This window comes from Heteronotia binoei, chromosome 1 (genome assembly GCF_032191835.1).
Source record: "Heteronotia binoei isolate CCM8104 ecotype False Entrance Well chromosome 1, APGP_CSIRO_Hbin_v1, whole genome shotgun sequence".
In the NCBI taxonomy this organism is placed as follows: domain Eukaryota; kingdom Metazoa; phylum Chordata; class Lepidosauria; order Squamata; family Gekkonidae; genus Heteronotia; species Heteronotia binoei.
In genome coordinates, this window is record NC_083223.1 from 262250076 (window position 1) to 262270500 (window position 20425).

At 48.1% G+C, this 20425-nt stretch overlaps 1 protein-coding gene across 1 annotated transcript in view; it reads left to right on the top strand.

Annotated features, from left to right (window-relative positions):
* TAGLN2 (transgelin 2) overlaps positions 1-14160 on the top strand; it is a 40069-nt gene extending 25909 nt beyond the window's left edge. Inside the window, exons 2-5 of the mRNA XM_060254999.1 lie at positions 3194-3402; positions 6344-6518; positions 10811-10913; positions 12954-14160. Coding sequence (XP_060110982.1) covers positions 3223-3402; positions 6344-6518; positions 10811-10913; positions 12954-13095 — 600 coding nt within the window. The 5' untranslated portion in view covers positions 3194-3222 and the 3' untranslated portion in view covers positions 13096-14160. The remainder of the gene's footprint in view (positions 1-3193; positions 3403-6343; positions 6519-10810; positions 10914-12953) is intronic.
* The last annotated feature ends 6265 nt before the right edge of the window (positions 14161-20425 follow it).

Here is a 20425-nt window from a genome sequence, read left to right on the forward strand (position 1 = left end):
CTCTTGGTATGGCAATAGTAGGAACAGAGACCAGGATGACGAGGAAAATCTTGAATGCCAAGGCAAAACTGCATGGGGGGGGGGGGGGGGGAGAGAAGGAAGTAAAAAAACCCACAACCCAAAACTCCCCAGTTCGCTTGTGACTGTTGATCATGATGAACTGTTTGCAAACTGGGTAGGCTTCACTAGGGAGAAAAGTAGGCATTGGTACACTTTAATGGTCCAGGGCATGGGGCGCCAACGTGGTGCATTATGGTGCCCGCCAATACCCTTCCTGGTGCCCACCCAGTGGGGCTAGGTAGGGCCTTTGCCCGGCAAGGCTTCTGATTGGCCGTGCATATTTTTGCTTTGGCAGCAGCTGCCGGAGCAACACAAGAAATCTTTGCTGTGAGACCGAAGCTAAACTGTTGGAACCATTTTGTGGCTGGCTCCACCTCCTTTGGCAGCCATTTTGTGGCTGTGTTTACAACACCGTGTCAGAATTCCAGAGGACCCCTGGTTTAGGGAAGTATGGTCTCAGTTGCTGGCTTAACTCACCTGCAGCTGAAGTGAAGTGCATTGGTTTGGGGAGGGGTTTCCCTGTCAATTTACTCCGGTGCCTAGATCACTCTAGTCCAGTTGGGGTTGGAATAGATTGTCCTGGGGGTCCCTTCCAACTCTATGATTCTAGGCCCCCTTGGCTAGCATATCTGCATAGCTGCTGGCAGGCTAAAGGTAGAGGCCGCACATCCCTGAGGTCATTCTGCCTATGCTTTGGAGTACTGTGTCCTCTTTCTAATTCCAAATAGCAGGCTTGAGTACCAGGCTTGTATTGTGTATGTACAGCAACATAGAAGAAAGGAGAGAAAGAAAAGCATCGGGGCTAGGGAAGGTTAAAAGCAAGCTTCCTCTCTGCTCACCTGGAGGCAATTTCCACTCACCCCAGGTGAATATCTGTTTGCAAGTCTGGTAGTGCCAACTGGGCCTCTGCCATGTCACTTCTTGGCACAAATGCCCTGCAGGCCATGGAGAGAGCTAGGGTGTGCCAGGACAACAAATGGCGATCTTCCCCACCCACTTGTAAAAGGAGTCCCTCAAAGAAACGCATAAGCCCCAGGGGAAAAGGGGCGTTTAACCGCTCCCATAGAAACCTCCCATTTTTCAAAACCACCGTGTTAGTAAAATGCATTACTGGGCTGGTGGACTGCAGCCATTAAGGGTATTTGTGCACATGGGCGTGTTGCACAGTTGTGGACTAGCTTCTGACCTGGCTTAAAACATGCACGTTTTATCTGTCTGCTGTTTTCACATTAGGCCTTTGCTTTCCCCCCCCCCTCCCTGGGCTATTTTTGGTGGAAGGGTAGCCGCTTGAGGCTAAGGGCTAGGAAAGGAAGCTTTCCACGTTTGCTCAGCCAGTTCAGAGTTTGCAGCATTTGATAGGAAACTTCCCGGGGGCTGGATAAGCCAGCTTCTGCAGGAAGAGGCAGGCGCAGCCTCTCTGCTGTGGTTTGGGGCCGGAATGGGGCTTCCTAGGTCTGGATTAAACTAGCAAATTGGTACAAAAAGATCTTCCCTGTGTCTCGATAGGGTTATGTTCCTGTTGCCTGTCTCTGGGGAGAGGCTGGTCCAGTGTCCTGCTAAGATAGGATGAGAAATCTGCTTGAAACTCGACCTGGGGCTTATTTTAGGTCCCTTTCTGCATTCTCTAGGCCAGCAGTCCCCAACCTTTTTGGCACCAGGGACCAGTTTTGTGGAAGACAATTTTTGCAGGGACCAGGGGGTGGGGTGGATGGTTTTGGGATGATACAATTGTGCACTTTATTAGTTTGGTGTGGTGGTTAAGTGTGTGGACTCCTTTATCTTCTCTTCTACTGAATTAAGATCTATTAGCACCTTAATGTTAATTTTAATGTAACTGCATATTAATTTTACTGTTTTATGTGATTTTATTATATTGTATTGCATTCCTATGTTGTGAGCCACCCTGAGCCTGCTTGTGCGGGGAGGGCGGGATACAAATAAAAAGTTATTATTATATTATTATTATTATTATTATTATTATCATCATCATCATCATCATCTGGGAGAACTGGATTTAATTCCCCATTTCTCCACTTGTAGCTGCTGGAATGGCCTTGGGTCAGCCATAGCTCTGGCAGAGCTGTCCTTGAAGGGACAGCTTCCGGGAGAGCTCTCTCAGCCCCACCCACCTCACAGGGTGTCTGTTGTAGGAGAGAAACGTAAAGGAGATTGTGAGCTACTCTAAGACTATGAAATTTGGAGTGGCGGGCAGGATATAAATCCAATGTCTTATTATTATCATTACATTGTAATATATAATGAAATAATTATACTTGCTAACATTGTAATATAATGAAATATAATTGCTAACAGGCCACGGACCGATACTGGTCCACAGATCGGGGGTTGGGGACCCCTGCTCTAGGTTTCCGATATACAAAACAGGCACTGCACCCCTGAGCCACAACATCTTGGACCCAAGAAGAGACAGAGCTTGGAGTCCAACAACTGAATTCTGAACATGGTGGGGATTACATACATCGATGTACCAGAGCTCTCAGAGGTGGTCCCTGAAAAGGCGACTTTAGGGCACATGGTTTTGAGTCTCAGAAAGTGTATTAAAGGTTTGATATCACAGGTAGCTTTTTTTTTTTAACCTGCCTACATCTCTGTTGCTATGGCTCTGTGGAAGACCTTCAGCTTGGCATGCAGAAGGTCCCAGGTTCAGTCTCTGGTATCGCCAGCAGGAGCATCAGGCTGTAGGTTGTTTGAAGACCTCTACCTGAGACCCTGGAGAACCGCTGCCAGTCAGAGTGGGGCATGGCTGTTAAGTGAGGGGGCCTGGCCTCAAGATGACCCACCTTAGCTACGGGTCCAGTCAAGACAGATCTTAATGGACCAATAGTAGGCTACAGTATAAACAGGGCTTTTTTTGTAGCAGGACTCCTTTGCATATTAGGCCCCACCCCCTGATGTAGCCAGTCCTCCAAGAGCTTACAGGTCTCTTAGAACAGGGTCTACTGTAAGTTCCAGGAGGACTGGCTACATCGGAGGGTGGGGCCTAATATGCAAAGGAGTTCCTGCTATTAAAAAAGCCCTGAGTATAAGGCCGTTACATCCATGTTCATACACATTCATCACTGGTGTTTGGGAATCTGGAGCTATCTAATGGCGGTTCTCTGTGTCTCTCTAGCATCACTTCTACAGACATCTACACACACCATGGCAAACAGAGGACCAGCCTATGGCCTCAGCCGGGAGGTTCAGCAGAAGATCGACAAGCAGTATGACCCTGAACTGGAGCAGATCTTGATCCAGTGGATCATGGCACAGTGTGGCCCAGAGATCGGGCAGCCGCAGCCCGGCAAGGATGAGTTTCAGAAATGGCTGAAAGATGGCACAGTAAGAATTTTCCTTTGCTAGCTTTGAAGGGTTAGCAGTGCCGTGGGAGGTTTGGGGGGGGACGTGCCTTAAATCATCCTCTTGTGCGTAAAAAGCAAGGACTTACGGAAGGTTTGAAAGACAGGTTTCCACTCTTTCCACTCCCTTTCCAGATGTTCAGGGAAAGTGCTGCCAATTTGCAGCTGACTTACGGTGACCCATAGGGTTTTCTAGGCAAGAGATGTCCAGAGGTGGTTTGCCGTTGCCTGCCTCTGCACAGCGACCCTGGGCTTCCTTGGTGGTCTCTCATCCAAGTGCTAACCAGGGCCAACTCTGCTTAGCTTCTGAGAGCTGGTGAGCTTATAGATCCAGAGGAGGTAGCCGTGTTAGTCTGTTGCTACAAAATAGTGAAGAGACCAGTAGCATAAAAACACAAGAGAAGCCATGTTGGATCATGCCAATGGCCCATCTTGTCCAACACTCTGTGTCACACAGTGGACAAAAACCCTAGGCTCCATCAGTGGGGCCAGGACACTAGAAGCCCTCCCACTGTGCCCCCCAAGCACCAAGAATACAGAGCCTCACTGCCCTAGACAGAGAATTCCATCTATACCCTGTGGCTAATAGCCACTGATGGACCTCTGCTCCATATATTTCTCCAATCCCCACTTGAAACTGGCTATGCTTGTAGCATCATTAAGACTTAACAAATTTTGTTGTAGCATAAGTGTTTGAGAATCACAGCTCTCTTCATCAGATGCATCTGACAAAGAGACCTGTGATTCTCGAAAGCTTATGCTGCAACCAAATTGGTTAGTCTTAAAGGTGCTACTGGACTCTTTATCAATGAGATCAGGCTAGCCTGGGCCACCCAGGCCAAAGCACAGACTTGGTAGTGTTCCAGAAAACCTTATATGAGCAGAACTAATGGACTAAACTTCTAGGTTAGCCTGATTTTGTCTGATCTCAGAAGCTAAGCAGTGTCAACCCTGGCCAGCCTTTGGAAGGGAGACCACCAGGGTCAGGACACCGAGGCAGGCAATGGCAAGCCACCTCTGAACGTGTCTTACTTTGTAAATCCCATAAGGTCACCTTAAGTCAGCTATGAGTTGACAAGCAAAAAAAACAGAAAAAAGGACTAAAGATGGTTGCATATGCACCAAGGGTAGTTTCTCAAGCCACTGTTCAATCTTCAAGTGCATGCAGCCAATTAAAAAGCTCCTTTTCTGGAAGTAGGGGGATATGTCACGGATCAGTGGACTTGGTTTGTTACAGCCCCAAAAACCCATAGCTGAGGCCTGCTGCCGTATGAAATGTGCATTCGCCCTGCATAGCAAACAAACAGAACTAGGAAAGTCTGAATCCCTGCCCGCAGACCTTTGTGGTCTGCCAAAAAAGAGCTAGAAAACTTGCATTTGATTTTTACTGCCGTTTAGCAATCATTCTTAGAAACATCATTTCATACGGCCCTGTCGTAAGACGCAGGTTCACCTGCATGCGCTCTTGTGAGTCATAAATTCTTTCCTGAGATTATGCAAGTGGAATCGAGTGCCACGATGCTCTTGCTGGCTCCAGCAAGGATGCAGTAGAACACACCCATTTGCCTTGGCTACGCTTTCCCCGTGCAGAGTTTTATCTCCCTTTTTGTCTGGTGGAGCCTCAGAAGCAAATGTTGGCACATTGCTAGCCATGAGGACTGGAAACCCTAATGCCCTTCTAAATAAAACTTCCAGCTGTGTCGTGGTACTAATTTGGTATAGTCTTTTAATGCAAGAGCCCAGTGGCGCAGAGTGTTAAAGCTGCAGTACTGCAGGCCTAAGCTGCTCACGACCTGAGTTCGATCTCCGGCAGAAGCTGGGTTTTCAGGTAGCCGGCTCGAGGCTGACTCAGCCTTCCATCCTTCCAAGGTTGGTCAAACGAGTGCCCAGCTTGCTGGGAGGAAAGTGTAGACGACTGGGGAAGGCAATGGCAAACCACCCCGTAAAAAGTCTGCCGTGAAAACATTGTGAAAGCAACGTCACCCCAGAGATGGAAACGACTGGTGCTTGCACAGGGGACCTTTCCTTTCCCCTTTAATGCAAAGCACACACGGCAACAGCTGTGTCATTGGCGACCAAGATCAAGTTAACTTATGCCATAGTATTCCCCATCGCTTTGTATGGGTGTGAAAGCGGACAGTGACTCAAGTTGACAGGATTGCTTTGAAATGTGGTGTTGGAGGAGAGTTTCATGGATACCTGGGACTGCCAAAAAGACAAATCGGTGGATTCTAGATCAAATCAAGCCTGAGTTCTCCCTAGGAACTAAAATGAATAAACTGGGGCTTATTCTACTTTGGTTACATCACTGGAAGAAAGAACCCGCTGTCAAAAATACAGTAATGCTAGGGAAGGGGGAAAGTAGCAGGAAAAGACCAACATGAGATGGATGGGCTCTTTAAGAAGCCAGGGCCCTCAGTTTGCACACCTGAGCAAGGCTGTTAAGGATAACATGTTTTGGAGGCCATTAATTCACAGGGTCACCTTGTCATAATTGATTTGACAGCACATAATGCACGCGCACACACCCACGCAGCCCTATTTCGCTTATATGGTTAGGTGGCATGGGTCATTGCGGAAGGGACTTAAATTCTCTGAGTGGGTGTAGTAGGGTCTTGCCTGGCTGCCAGCAGGGGACCATAGAGTTTTTTCTTTAACCAAAATGCTAGAGCGTCCCCATGTAACGTGCCTGGTGTGATTACATCACTTCCAGGTGATGTAATCGTGCCTGGCATGTTGGGTGCTGGTGGAGCTCTTCGGGGGTGGGGCTCAACCCGCCGGCCAATCCCGTGCTGGGGAGGGGGGCGTTGGAGGCCCTGAAATCGGGGGGACCCCTGCTCCCAGCGGGAGGTTGGGAACCCTAGTGTAGGAAGAGGGGCAAAGGTAATGAGATGGAATGGCAGCCTCTCTGAATCCCTGCCCAGGTGCTGTGTAAGTTGATCAACAGCCTGTACGCCAAAGGCCAAGGCCCTGTGGCCAAGATCCAGCCTTCCACCATGGCCTTCAAGCAGATGGAGCAGATCTCGCAGTTCCTGAAGGCGGCAGAACATTACGGCATCCTCGCCACCGACATATTCCAGACGGTGGACCTGTGGGAAGGTAAGGCCAGCTTTGGGGGAAGGGAGAATCCAAGCCATCTAGAGCAGGGGTGTCAAGCATGCAGTTCAGGGGCTGAATCAGGCCCCCGGAGGGCTCATATCAGGCTCCAGAGCAACCGGCTGTCATCTGCTTCCTTCTCCCTATATCTTGCTTCCTTCTGCATAACAGCTTGCTTTGCCAGGCTTGCTCAATTGCACAGGAGCTACGGAGCAACGCCTCTGTTTTCTCCATTGATTGAGGCTCCTCCCTTGGGGAGAAGGGGGAAAGGGAAAGCTTGCTTTGCCAGGCTCTCTCAATCACATGGCGGAGCTACTGAGCCAAGCCTCTCTTCCTTCTATTGGCTGAGGCTCCTCCCCCTCCTGGTCACCTGGAGAAGGAAGGAAAGAGCCAGAGCTTCCTTTGCCCAGTTCCCTGGCTCCCATGGGAGAAATACAAAGAAAGCATCTTTAAGATCAATGAGTGCTAATGTTTTAAGCATGTTTTAATTTTAATTTTTAAAAAAATATATATTTGTGTTTGTGTTCTTTATAAAATTTATATCTCTGCTACCTAATCTTAAATAGGCCTAGCCCGACATGGCTTGGCCCAACCCGACATGACCCGGCCCAATAAGGTCTCATTTATGTCAGATCCGGCCCTCATAACAAATGAGTTCGACACCCCTGGTCTATTGAACTCTGAAGGGACAGCCCTGTTAAGTTTATTCCAGCACGAGCTTTTGTGAATCACAGTTCCTGTCTTCAAATGCTGTGAAAAGGAAATTGTTCTGCAAGTTTTTTAAAGAAGGAAATGACCTAGGCCTTTAAAAAATCTTCAGAATTATTTCCTTCCATACAGTTTGAAGGAGTGAGCCCCTGGCTTGCAAAATCAAGATCGGAGGGAGAGGCCATCCCGACTGTCCCAGCAATCAAAGATTTGGTGGGTAGGAGAGGAAGGGCCTTTTTGCTGTCTGCCCCACATTTTTGGAACAGCCTCCTCAGGGATCTGCTCCTGCCCCCCTCACTTCCAGTCTTCAGAAGACAGCTGGATGGTTTTATTTAAGGCTGAATTTAGCTATATTTACTAGCAGTCCCGAGTTGTGATTTTAAATTTTGGGGGTTTTAATGTTTTTAATGTATTTTATTCTGTTCTTTTTTAAAAAAATATGTAAGCTGCCTTGAGCTCCATAAAGAAGAGAGGCAGCTGATGCTTTAAGTAAAGAAACATACATGCTGGAATAGATGTTGGTCTTTAAGGTGTCCCTGGACTACTGTTTTCTTTTTTGGGACATGGTCCAAAGAATGCCTCTGTACTATGGTATTTTGAAGACTTCAGAGGTGAACTGAGAGGGCCAGTTTGGTGTAGTGGTTAAGTGTGCGGACTCTTATCTGGAAGAACTGGGTTTGATTATCCACTTCTCCACCTGCAGCTGCTGGAGTGGCCTTGGGTCAGCCATAGCTCTCGCAGAGTTGTCCTTGAAAGGGCAGTTTCTGTCAGAGCGCTCTCAGCCCCACCCACCTCCCAGGGTGTCTGCTGTGGGGGAGGAAGAGCCAGTTTGGTGTAGCCAGTTTGGTGTAGTGGTTAAGTGTGCAGACTCTTATCTGGGAGAACCGGATTTGATTCCCCACTCCTCCACTTGCACCTGCTAGCATGGCCTTGGGTCAGCCATAGCTCTGGCAGAAGTTGTCCTTGAAAAGGCAGCTGCTGTGAGCCCTCTTTAGCCCCACCCACCTCACAGGGTGTTTGTTGTGGGGGAGGAAGGCAAAGGAGATTGTGAGCTGCTCTGAGACTCTTCGGAGTGGAGGGCGGGATATAAATCCAATATCTTCTTCATCTTCTTCTAAAGGAGATTGTGAGTTGCTTTGAGACTCTGAGATTCAGAGTGGAGGGCAGGATATAACTCCAATATCATCATCATCAACTATGTGAATCATTGCTGATGTGCTTGCTTGTTCAGAGTTTGCATTGACATGTGGAGGCCCCAATTTGAATGGGTAAAAGGAGGCTTAAGTCACTCTCCCGTGTTCTTTCCCTGTTGGGAGATGTCCCCAGGAGCTGCTGTTCATCCTAGGGGGAATTTGCATTTTATTCCAGCTCAACATTAGGAGGAACTTCCTGACCGTTAGAGCGGTGCCTCAGTGGAACAGGCTTCCTTGCGAGGTGGTGGGCTCTCCTTCCTTGGAGGTTTTCCAACAGAGGCTAGATGGCCATCTGACAGCAACCCTGTGAATTTAGGGAGAGGTATTTGTGAGTTTCCTGCATTGTGCAGGGGGTTGGACTAGATGACCCTGGAGGTCCCTTCCAACTCTATGATACTATGAGTTTAAACCTGCTTGGAATGGCTCTCCCCCGTTTCTAACCTCTCCTCCCTCAATGAAAGCCCCCTGAATCCCTGAATAGGCAGCACTTTAGCTAGATTCCGTTTGTTCCATGACCATAGACAGTCTTATTGCTTATCACTGTCTCTGATGGAACAATCAGGCAGGTTTGTCATTTTGCTGACGTCTGTTTGCCCATTCAAGGTTACTGGAACTGGATGTCTGCCTTTCAGAGCTGGTGAAATTGGCTACCCTTTCACTTTGTGAATGGCTGGAAGATGGGTAGGGGTGTGTAGGGTAGCTAATGCAGAAAGGGTGGGGTATCTTTAGTGAAAATGCTGCTTTGGTTCAGTGGAAGGGTGATATTGGCTAGTATGTGGCAGAGGGTAGCCAGTGGGCTGTCCTTGGCTAGGGGTGTCAAACTCATTTGTTATGACGGCCAGATCTGACATAAATGAGACCTTGTCAGGTCAGACCATGTGGGGCTGGGCCGTGTGTGTTCCTATTGAAGATTAGGTAGCAGAAATAGAAACTTTATAAAGGACACAGACAAACAGAAGGGGTTTTTTAAAACTTAGAACATGTTTAAAACATTAGCACTCGTTAAAGGTGCTTTCTTTGTATTTTTTCCATGGAATCCAGGGAACCAGGCAAAAGAAGCTCTGGCTCTTTCCTCCCTTCCCCAGGGGGACCAGGAGAGAGCCTCAGCCAACAGAAGGAAGAGAGGCTTGGCTCAGTAGCTCTACTGTGCAGTTGAGAGGCCTGGCAAAGCAAGTTCTGCCTCCATCCCAAGGGAGGAGCCTCACCCAATGGAGTAAATAGAGGTTTGGAAGCAGATGCTCGGGGGCCTGATAGGAGCCCTCCGGGGACCTGATTTGACCCTTGGGCCACATGTTTGACATCCCTGTCCTTGGTGCTAGCTGCCTTTCACTTGTAGAGCTTGCTGGGGGGTATGCATGTGTTTATTAAAAGAACTAGAAGAATGCGAGACTTCTCGTAAGTAGGGAGAGACTAATTTTGCAGAAGTTTCTGAAATTAAACTCTTGAATATGTGCAACGGATTGTGGCCCAAGTGATTATTGTGGAACTGCTTCTGCCAGAGGGCAACCTAAATTAGTCACTGCTAGGTTGCTCTGGTCTGATAAGGTTAATCTATTTCCTTGATTGGTAAGGTTAATCTATTTCCTCTGAATGCCCAGCCTTCACTTTAAAAGTCTCTAACCCCTTTTCCTTGTGGAGAAATAAGGGGAAAGGCAACCAGGAGTTTCTCTTAAGTCCCTACCAAAAAAGGATTGAGGAGCTCAGTAAAAATGAAAGTGTGGGGAGTCAGATGAGATAGTCAGTGCTGGAAATTGTTATTGTAGCGCAGCAAACTATGAGGAAACCCAAAGATAGGTTTATTGGGGCAGCCACCTTGAGGGTGCTCAAAAAAACAAACAAACCACTGAATGGCAAACCAAAGCAAAACCTCCAGGCAGAAGCAACTGTTGAGAAAACAGTGAAGCCTGAGGGGAGATGAGAATTTCAGCAGCCTGCCAAATTTGCTTGGTTCAGAATTAGCTGAATTTTCAATAGCCGTGGGAAGAAACCAATCTGCAAAACTTTTGCCAAGGCACAAAACCCTGCTGTATTTATCACTGGGGTGAAGATCTGCCAACAGCATAAAATTATTCTCCAGTCCAACCAAAAATGGTAGCCATTAGGCATGGTTAGCCTGCTTTGCTCCAAGACTAGATGGGCCCATCTGCTGTGACACTGGCCAGTGGAACATCCATGTTCAGAGGCAGCGTACCCTGCCCTCAGCAGCTGGTCTTCAGCTAGGGGATGTCTTGGCCTCCATGTCCAGCTTTAGGTGGCATCTGTGTGGCCAGTGTGGGAACTAGGATGCTGACTTTAATATAAAACTGGCAGATCTCTCCTAGATGGTATTGGGCTTTTGTGCTGCAGTAGTACATGGATGTGTGCTCATCTGTCTAACTTTTCTCCCTCCTTTAGGTAAAAACATGGCCTGCGTGCAGAGGACCCTGATGAACTTGGGAGGCTTGGCTGTTGCAAAAGGCGACGAGTTCTTTATGGGAGACCCCAACTGGTTCCCAAAGTAAGTGTCGATAAAGGGCTTTGCATGCAGTTCTGCGCCATCCATATTCTCTGCTGGTCACTTGTGGAACTTGCTTGAGCCCTGGTTAACTACCTATTGAGGAAAACAGTCTTGTTACCCCCATCAGGCAGTTCTGTAGCCACAAGCCCTGGAAAGGCTGTTTCTGTATTTAGTGGTCTCTAACCCTTTTTCCTTATGGAGATATAAAGGGAAAGGCAGTTGGGGTTTTTTTTCCAGGTCTCCAACAAAAAGGATTGAGGGGCTCATTAAAAATGAAAGCATGGGGAGTCAGATCAGACAGTCAATGATAGAGACTCTATGGAGTCTCCATAAATCAGCCGCAATTTGACGCCACTTGAAAAGGGCAAAAGTGTCTTGAAGTTACAGAAAAATCCTTAGCCTCAGTACGTGTAAGCCCACGCCCCCTGTTTAAAGGAATTGGGTCGGGGTTAGGGAGGCACTCCATACAGAATGACCTGAGGGGGCTGTGCTTGGGAGCCAGTTTGGTGCAGTGGTTAAGTATGCAGACTCTTATCCAGGAGAACCGGGTTTGATTCCCCTCTCCTCCACTTGCACCTGATGGAATGGCCTTGGGTCAGCCATAGCTCTCACAAAGCTGTCCTTGAAAGGGCAGCTACTGTGAGAGTTCTCTCAGTCCCACCCACCTCACAGGTTGTCTGTTGTGGGGGGAGAAGATAAAGGAGATTGTAAGTCACTCTGAGACTCTGATTCATAGAGAAGGGCAGGTATAAATCTGCAGTCTTCAGCCCTGTGAGGTAGGCCAGTGCTGCTCCCTGCATTGCTGGGGAAGGGCTGGACCTGCCCGGAACTTGCCTAAGTCATCTAGTAGACATGCAGCAGTTGCGATTAGAAACCAGAGAGTTCTTTCCATGGCTTCTCGAGCCCCTTTATATTAAACTAGTGCTCAAGCAAATTTTTTTTTCCATAGGAAAGTGGAGTTCTTTGTGTAGGTGTCTACTGACTGTTGGAGCCTCCACTAGGTTAGCAGGTGGGATTCCCGAAGCTGGGCATGCTGAACAAACCACCTGGGTGTTTACTTGGTCCCTAGGGTGGCCAGCCTCTGGGCAGGGCCTAGAAGATGATACTGGATTTGTATCCCGCCCTTCACTCTGAATCTCAGAGTGGTCACAGTCTCCTTTACCACCCCCCTTCCCCACAACAAACACCCTGTGAGGTAGGTGGGGCTGGGAGAGCTCTCCCAGAAGCTGCCCTTCAAGGACAACTGCTGCGAAAGCTATGGTTGACAAGGCCATTCCAGCAGCTGCAAGTGGAGGAGTGGGGAATCAAACCTGGTTCTCCCAGATAAGGGTCTGCGCACTTAACCACTACAGCAAACTGGCTCACCCAGAGATCTCCCAGAATTACTCCTGATCGCCAAATTACAGAGACCAAACTCCCCTGGAGAAATGGCTGCTTTGGAGGGTGAACTCGAAGGTGTTATACCCCACATTCCTGAGGCTCTGCCCCCAAATCCCCAGGAATTTCTCCAACCCAGAGTTGGCAACCCCTATTATGATCCCTTTGAAACTGAACTAAATACTTAGATTAGAAATTAAGTAAATTTTGGAATACCCTACAAACCAGTTTGAACTCTTTGCAGCATTTGGTGAGATTTGGCTGTGTGCGGTTTTTTTTTTTTTAAACTCTGGTTTTGCAAGAAGTATAAGCCCCCTTGAGAAGAGCCCCGTGATGCAGAGTGGTAAAGCTGCAGTACTGCAGTCCAAGCTCTGCTCACAATCTGAGTTTGATCCTGGCAGAAGCTGGGTTCAGGTAGCCGGCTCAAGGTTGACTCAGCCTTCCATCCTTCCGAGGTCGGTAAAATGAGTACCCAGCTTGCTTGGGGGGGAAGTGTAGAGGACTGGGGAAGGCAATGGCAAACCACCCCGTTAAAAGAAGTCTGCCGTGAGAATGTCATGATGTGACACCCAGAGTCGGAAACAACTGGTGCTTGCACAGGGGAATGCCTTTACCTTTTATAAACCCCGTGGTTCTTTCTCTCCCCCCTCCTTGTTCCTTCAGGAAGTCTCAAGAGAACCGCCGTGCTTTCTCAGAGGACAAGCTCAAAGAAGGGCAGAGCGTCATCGGCCTTCAGATGGGCACGAACCGGGGCGCCTCTCAGGCGGGCATGACGGGCTACGGGATGCCACGCCAGATCCTTTGAGCCCCAGCGCCGCTAGATCCATCCTCTTAACTTTTAAATCTCTCCAAAAGCCTTAAATGGGGGGAGGGGCGCTGTTTGAGGCGTCTTGGTTTCTTTGCGCTCACAATTGCCAGTTTGTGCCCTTTCTTAATTTCCTCTTACCTGATTCCATTAGGGGCATTTTTGACTGGAGTAAACTCTGTTTCCCCGTGATTTTTTTTTAACCCCTGGAGTATTTTAAACCACGGGTTTTTCTTTCGTGCCCCTGACCAAACCTGCTGGGACCAAGGAAACCCCTCTTCTCCCCCCCCCCCCGTCCCCCGGTCCACAGGTAATGCCAAAATGGTGGTTCTAAGGACCAAATACCTCTTGTTTGGAGCACTTCCGACCTACCGCTCACATTCCAGCATTTGGCTTCATAGCACAGGCTCCCTGTTTTTAACAGTAGTTTTGGGACCAAAATAGCTGCTTTCTGGGGCTCCAGGTTAACAGTTTGCCTTGCAGGCAAATCGGCATCTTAATATCTAGAAATCTCATTCCAGAACGCTTTAGCTAACCCTCTAAAAGGCAAATCTGGGAAGGGAGTCGAGACGGTTATCGAACTCCACTTGGCGGGGTGGGGGGGTGGAGCCAGCCAGTCAGTTGGCAAGATTGCAGAGAAGCAAAACTGTTTGGACCCTCTTGGTGCTAGGTTCAAATCCTCCCTTTTTAAAAAAAAGGCTGCTGGGGGAGGGGGAGGTATTGGCCAAAAGGGATTTAGCTAATCGGCTGTCTTTGCTCTGACATTGCCTTCAGGTTCCAGGCTGGCTGTGTTCCACTCCTCTCTCCTCCCCCTCACACCTTGGCAAACGTTTTCATTGGTCACTCCTGTGGAATTCTGGTCTTTGAGTGCTAGGCGCTGCCCAATCCCTCGTGCTTGGTGGCAGGCGGGGGGAACTGCTCCAGCGTCCCCCCTTCTTGGGGCAAAGGCACAGCTGTTAACCTGAACTCTCAAAAAAAAATTCATGTGGCATTTTTGACTGTGGAATGTGCTCTTGCCTCAAGGCCTCTGATAAGGAATAAAGATTGCTCAATCCTTGTTTATAACTCTGCACTTTTTTTAGAGGGCGGAGTGGGGAGATGACCGTTCTGAGCACTTTGCAGGATCTAGACCTCCACCGAATGCTCTAAATTGCTTTGGCAGGGTCTCTCTTTACCAGAATTGTAAAATGAGAACTAAAATGCATTGGGGGTGGGGATTAAGGATTGTATACCAAAATAGGCCCTGAAGCTAAGCAGGGTCAATGGTGCTCAGCTGGGAGACCAGTGAGACAGATGAAGACAATGGCAAACCTACCCCTGTCTGTCTCTCGCCTTGAAAATCCTGTGGCAAGGGTGGCCAAACTGTGGCTCTTTCACGCATATTGTGTGGCTCCTGAAGCCCCCACTGCCAGTCCTATCAGCCAGCTTGGAGAAGTCATTTTTCTCTTTAAATTACTTTGCCAAGCCAGCAGGCAGCTTGGAGAAGTCATTTAAAGTTGCTTTCTTTCTACCTCACCCTCTCTCCCCTCTTATCTTCCTTCTTTCCAACATCTGTTGATCATGTCTTGCAGCTCTCAAACATCTGATGTTTATTCCAGGGCTTTTTTTTGTAGCGGGAACTCCTTTGCATATTAGGCCACACACCCCTGATGTGGCCAATCCTCCTGGAGCTTACAGTAGGCTCTGCAAGAAGAGCCCTGTAAGCGCTTGGAGGATTGGCTACATCAGGGGTGTGTGGCCTAATATTCAAAGGAGTTCCTGCTACAAAAAAAGTCCTGGTTTATTCTGTGGCTGTTACATTAAGCAAGTTTGGCTACCCCTGCCCTACAGATTCTCCATAAATCAGCTGCAACTTGATGGCACTTGAAAGGGGCAAATGTACCTTAAAATTACAGAGAAATGCCCCCATACCTATTAGTCCAAGCCCCCTGTTTAAAGGACTTGGGCCAAGGTTAGGGAGGCACTTCATACAGACTCCGAGGTATGACTCCTCTCATGGGAGCGCTTTTGCTTTGTGAGGTCCTCGACCCTTCCAGAAGCCACATCCTCCTCCTCCAGGAATCGGAGGTTAATTCTGTGTTAGCATAACTCCAGCCTCTGCGTCCCTGGGAACAAGGGTTTTTGTTTAACGGAGCAGCCCGGCTTCCTGCCAAGACCTCTCCCTGGGTTGAGTAAGCAGCTGCTGCAGCAAGTGAATGTTGCTCAAGATTTCTTTGCCTCGCAGGAACCTTTTCCTACCTGGCTAGCTGTGAAATGCCAGTGCATTGCAAAGGATGCTGGGACATATTCTAGGGGCACACACTTTGGTCCCGTAGGGGGCATTGGCCAAGCCGATTGAGCATTGTGTTGGTGCTTTCCTACATATGGTTGCCAAGTCCGACTCAAGAAATATCTGGGGCCTTTGGGGGTGGAGCCAGGAGCCAAGAGCAAGGGTGTGGCAAGCACAACTGAACTCCAAAGGGAGTTCTGGCCATCACATTTAAAGGGACCACACACCTTTTAAATGCCTTCCCTCCACTCTGAATAATGACGGATAGGGGCACCTTCTTTTGGGGCTCATAGAATTGGATCCCCCGGTCCAATCTTTTTGAAACATGGAGGATGTTTTGCGGAGAGTCATCAGATGCTACGCTGCGAATGTGGTGCTTCTACCTCAAAAAACAGCCCCCCCTGAACCCCAGATACCCACAGATAAATTTTCCATTATATCCAATGGGAATCGGTCTCCATCGAGAATAATGGAGTGCCCAGCATACATTTCCCTCAACCCCCTCCCTCACACTTTCTGATGACCCGGAAGCAGGGGGAGGGCCTCCAAACGGGGGGATCCCCTGCCTCCACCTGGGGATTGGCAGCCCTATTTCAACATGTGTCCTGTTCCTCTAGTGTAGCAGCTCTAATGCAGGGGTGTCAAACTCATTTGTTATGAGGGCCGGATCTGAAATAAATGAGGCCTTGTTGGGATGGGCTATGTCAGGTTGGGCTGAGCCATGTTGAGCCGGGCCATATGTGTACCTATTTAAGATTAAGTAACAAGGATACAAACTTTATAAAGGACACGGATAAAGATTTTTTTTTTAAAAAAAACCCTTAAAATAAAACATGCTTAAAACATTAGCACTCGGTCTTAAAGAATTCTGCACCATCCCCTATATGGGGTGGCCAACGGTAGCTCTCCAGATGTTTTTTGCCTACAACTCCCATCAGCCCCAGCCAGCATGGCTGATGGCTGGGGCTGATGGGAGTTGTAGGCAAAAAAACACCTGGAGAGCTGCCGTTGGCCACCCCTGCATACGACAGCCTTGTAAGTTCTTGAAGAGGATGGTCATATCACCTCTCAGGTGCCTCCTCTCCAAGCTAAACATATCCAGCTCCAGGATCTCCTTCAACCTTTCTTCATAGGACTTGGTCACCAGACCCCTCACCATCTTCATCGCTCTCCTCTGGGCCCATTCCAGTTTATATCCTAATTAAAATGTGGTGCCCAAAACTGAACACAATACTCGAGGTGAGGTCTTACCAAAGCGGAGTAAAGCAATACCATCACTTCACGTGATCTGAACACTATGCTTCTGTTGATACAGTCCAAAATTGCATTTGCCTTTTTAGCCGCCGCATCACACAGTTGACTCATGTTCAGCATATGGTCCACTAAGACCCCTAGCTCCTTTTCACACATACTACTGCCAAGATGAGTCTTCCCCCATCCTATAACCATGCATTGGATTTTTCCTACCTAAATGCAGACCTTTACAGTTATCCCTGTTAACCCAGTTTTCCAGCCTGTCAAGATCATGTAGATGCAGTGAAGAAGAAAAAAATACCTACTAATGTCTGATATGGAAGATACCATTTGCAGGGTGAGTTCCTGGGTTTCCAAAATACAGAAGACAGCAATGGAAAAGGCGGGTTGGACCGTTATGGAGGGTTGTCCTTCAACCCAGTTTTTGGAAACACTGTTCAAGCAGCTGCAAATTTCAGAAAGAGTGTAGAAGCTGGAAAATTTGGTTCATGCTGCAGCAGAGATCACCTTCTCATGAGGAATAGCGGACTTGGAGTCCCACTCCACTCTGCAAGCACTTCAGGTACAGCTGTGCTTAAGAGGGTGGGGATAGGGATTGGATCAGCATTTGGAGCAGAGGCCTATCAGTGGCTATTGGCCACAGCATATCGTTGGAAATGTGGCCAAGTAATGCACATTGGGGCCAAGAATCCCAGCTACAAATACAAGTTGATGGGGTGTGAACTGGCAGAGACTGACCAAGAGAGAGATCTTGGGGTCGTGGTAGATAACTCACTGAAAATGTCAAGACAGTGTGCGATTGCAATAAAAAAGGCCAACACCATGCTGGGAATTATTAGGAAGGGAATTGATAACAAATCAGCCAGTATCATAATGCCCCTGTATAAATCGATGGTGCGGCCTCATTTGGAGTACTGTGTGCAGTTCTGGTCGCCGCACCTCAAAAAGGATATTATAGCATTGGAGAAAGTCCAGAAAAGGGCAAGTAGAATGATTAAAGGGCTGGAACACTTTCCCTATGAAGAAAGGTTGAAACGCTTGGGACTCTTTAGCTTGGAGAAATGTCGACTGCGGGGTGACATGATAGAGGTTTACAAGATAATGCATGGGATGGAGAAAGTAGAAAAAAGTATTTTTCTCCCTTTCTCACAATACAAGAACTCGTAGGCACTCAATGAAATTGCTGAGTAGTCAAGTTAAAACGGATAGAAGGAAGTACTTCTTCACCGAAAGGTGATTAACATGTGGAATTCACTGCCACAGGAAGGTGGTGGCGGCTGCAAGCATAGCCAGCTTCAAGAGGGGGTTAGATAAAAATATGGAGCAGAGGTCCATCAGCGGCTATTAGCCACAGTGGGTGTGGGTGTGTGTGTATTGGCCACTGTGTGACAGAGTGTTGGACTGGATGGGCCACTGTGTGACACAGAGTGTTGGACTGGATGAGCCATTTGCCTGATCCAACATGGCTTCTCTTATGTTCTTAACTCTGATGCTCTATATTCTTGGTGTTTGGGGGGGGGCAACAGTGAGAGGGCTTCTAGTGTCCTGGCCCCACTGATGGACCTCCTGATGGCACTTGGGGTTTTTTGGCCACTGTATGACACAGAGTGTTGGACTGGATGGGCCATTGGTCTGATCCAACATGGCTTCTCTTATGTTCTTATTTGTTAGGGCAATCAGTGCATTAAAAATACCACTCAGTTCATGGGCAGGGCATGGCCACTCACGTATGCCTTTTTTGGTTTTTTTGGCAGTGCAAGAAATTTTTTATTTTTATATTTTGAAAGTACATCAGTAAATGACATTATAAGAATTAACCAAATAAGCAAATAGCTGCCACTTGAGTCACATAAATGCAAGGCTAACTATGATCTAATATGCCAGGTGCAATGATGAAATATCTTGCTGCTATGAATACGGGTATATTAAAAAAAAAATAAAGGCAGAGAGCACGCTGCATGCCATGAAGTAAACATGAACAATCTATAACCAAACGAGAGTACAAAGAATAGACCAAAACAAAAGCTTAACAGACCAAGAAGAGACAAGGAGATCAAGCAGGTGAAAATAATCAATGTACAGCTAATAGAGAGATTCCTCCCGCGGGAAAATAGAAGAGTGGGGAAAAGAATCAAAAAACTCCAACACAATAGTGGTTCCCATTTGTGAAGGAGGAAAGAACCTGGCTTTGACAGTGAAAGGGAAGGCTGAGAACTCACCAGCGTATCTAAGATAAAATAGTCCCATAGTTTGGATGCCCAAACCTGAATAGAAGGGGGGGATCAGATTTTCTCCACTTTAACGCAATAGCGTATTTAGCAGCAGTGAATATGAAAGAGACGAGTTCACTCTGAGGCTTGGCAATTGGTAGGCCTTTATATTGAATCAGACCCTTGGTCTGTCAAGGTCAATAGCCTACTCGGACTGACAGAAGGTCTCCAGGGTCTCAGACACAGATCTTTCACACTACTTGATCCCTTTAACTGGAGATGGCAGGGATTGAACCGGGAGCCTTCTGCATGCAAAACAGAGGCTCTGCCACTGAGCCACTGGCCCCTCTTCTGAACCAGCTTCCCATATAAACACACATGAAGCCGCATTATATAGAATCAGACCCTTGGTCCATCAAGATTGGTATTGTTCACTCAGACTGGGAGTAGGCCTCTAGAATCTCAGGCCAAGGTCTTTTAATCCAAGGAAATCCATTGGTTAAGTATGCGGATGGGAGAACCAGGTTTGATTCCCCACTCCTCCACCTGCAGTTGCTGGAATGGCCTTGGGTCAGCTTTAGCTTTTGCAGGAGTTGTCCTTGAAAGGGAAGCTTGGTGTAGAACCAGTTTGGTGTAGTGGTTAAGTGCGTGGACTCTTGTCTGGGAGAACCTGGTTTGATTCCTCACTCCTCAACTTGCAGCTGCTGGAATGGCTTTGGGTTAGCTGTAGCTCTGGCAGAGGTTGTCCTTGAAAGGGCAGCTGCTGTGAGAGCCCTCTCAGCCTCATCCACCTCACAGGGTGCCTGTTGTGGGGGGAGAAGATATAGGAGATTGTAAGCCGCTCTGAGTCTGATTCAGAGAGAAGGGCAGGGTATAAATCTGCAATTTTTCTTCTTCTTCCAGGAGAGCTCTTTCAGCCACACCTACCTCGCAGGGTGTCTGTAGTGGGGGAGGATGATAAAGGAGATTGTAAACTGCTCTGAGACTCTTGATTCAGAGAGAAGTGTGGGATATAAATCTACGGTCTTTTATAGGACCTGGTTCTTATTTAGATAGATGTCAGGGATTGAACCAGAGACCTTCTGCATGCAAAGGACAGGCTCTACCACTAAAGCCACAAACCTTACCCCGTTGGTGCTTTTGAGAATGCCACAATACACGTGGGATGGAGTGGACACGTGGATGGCAAGCACCCCACCCCACACACCCTCTGGCGAGAGCTATCAAGTGATGGAGTGCATTTGCAGACATTGGAGTTCAGCAATGTTGGCTTGCCTGGGCAGCTGACTGCTGGGATATGGCTTGACTCCTGGCTTGCCAACCTCCAGGTGGTGGCTGGAGATCTGGTGTTACAATTGGTCTCCAGGGGACAGGTTTCTCTTCCCCTGCTCTGCTATGTGAAGAGAGCTGTTTGCAAGAGACTGAACTGGGGGAAATCCACTGGCCCGAGACCTCTTAACGGAAGTGAGCCTGCTGTTGCATTTACGCATGGCTAACTGCTCTGTGACTTCCACCCAGGGGCATGTGTCCTTTCCCGCAGAAGGTGTGTCCGTATTTGTCTTCTGTAGGTGTGTGTGTGTCTCATGGGCTGCGCCCC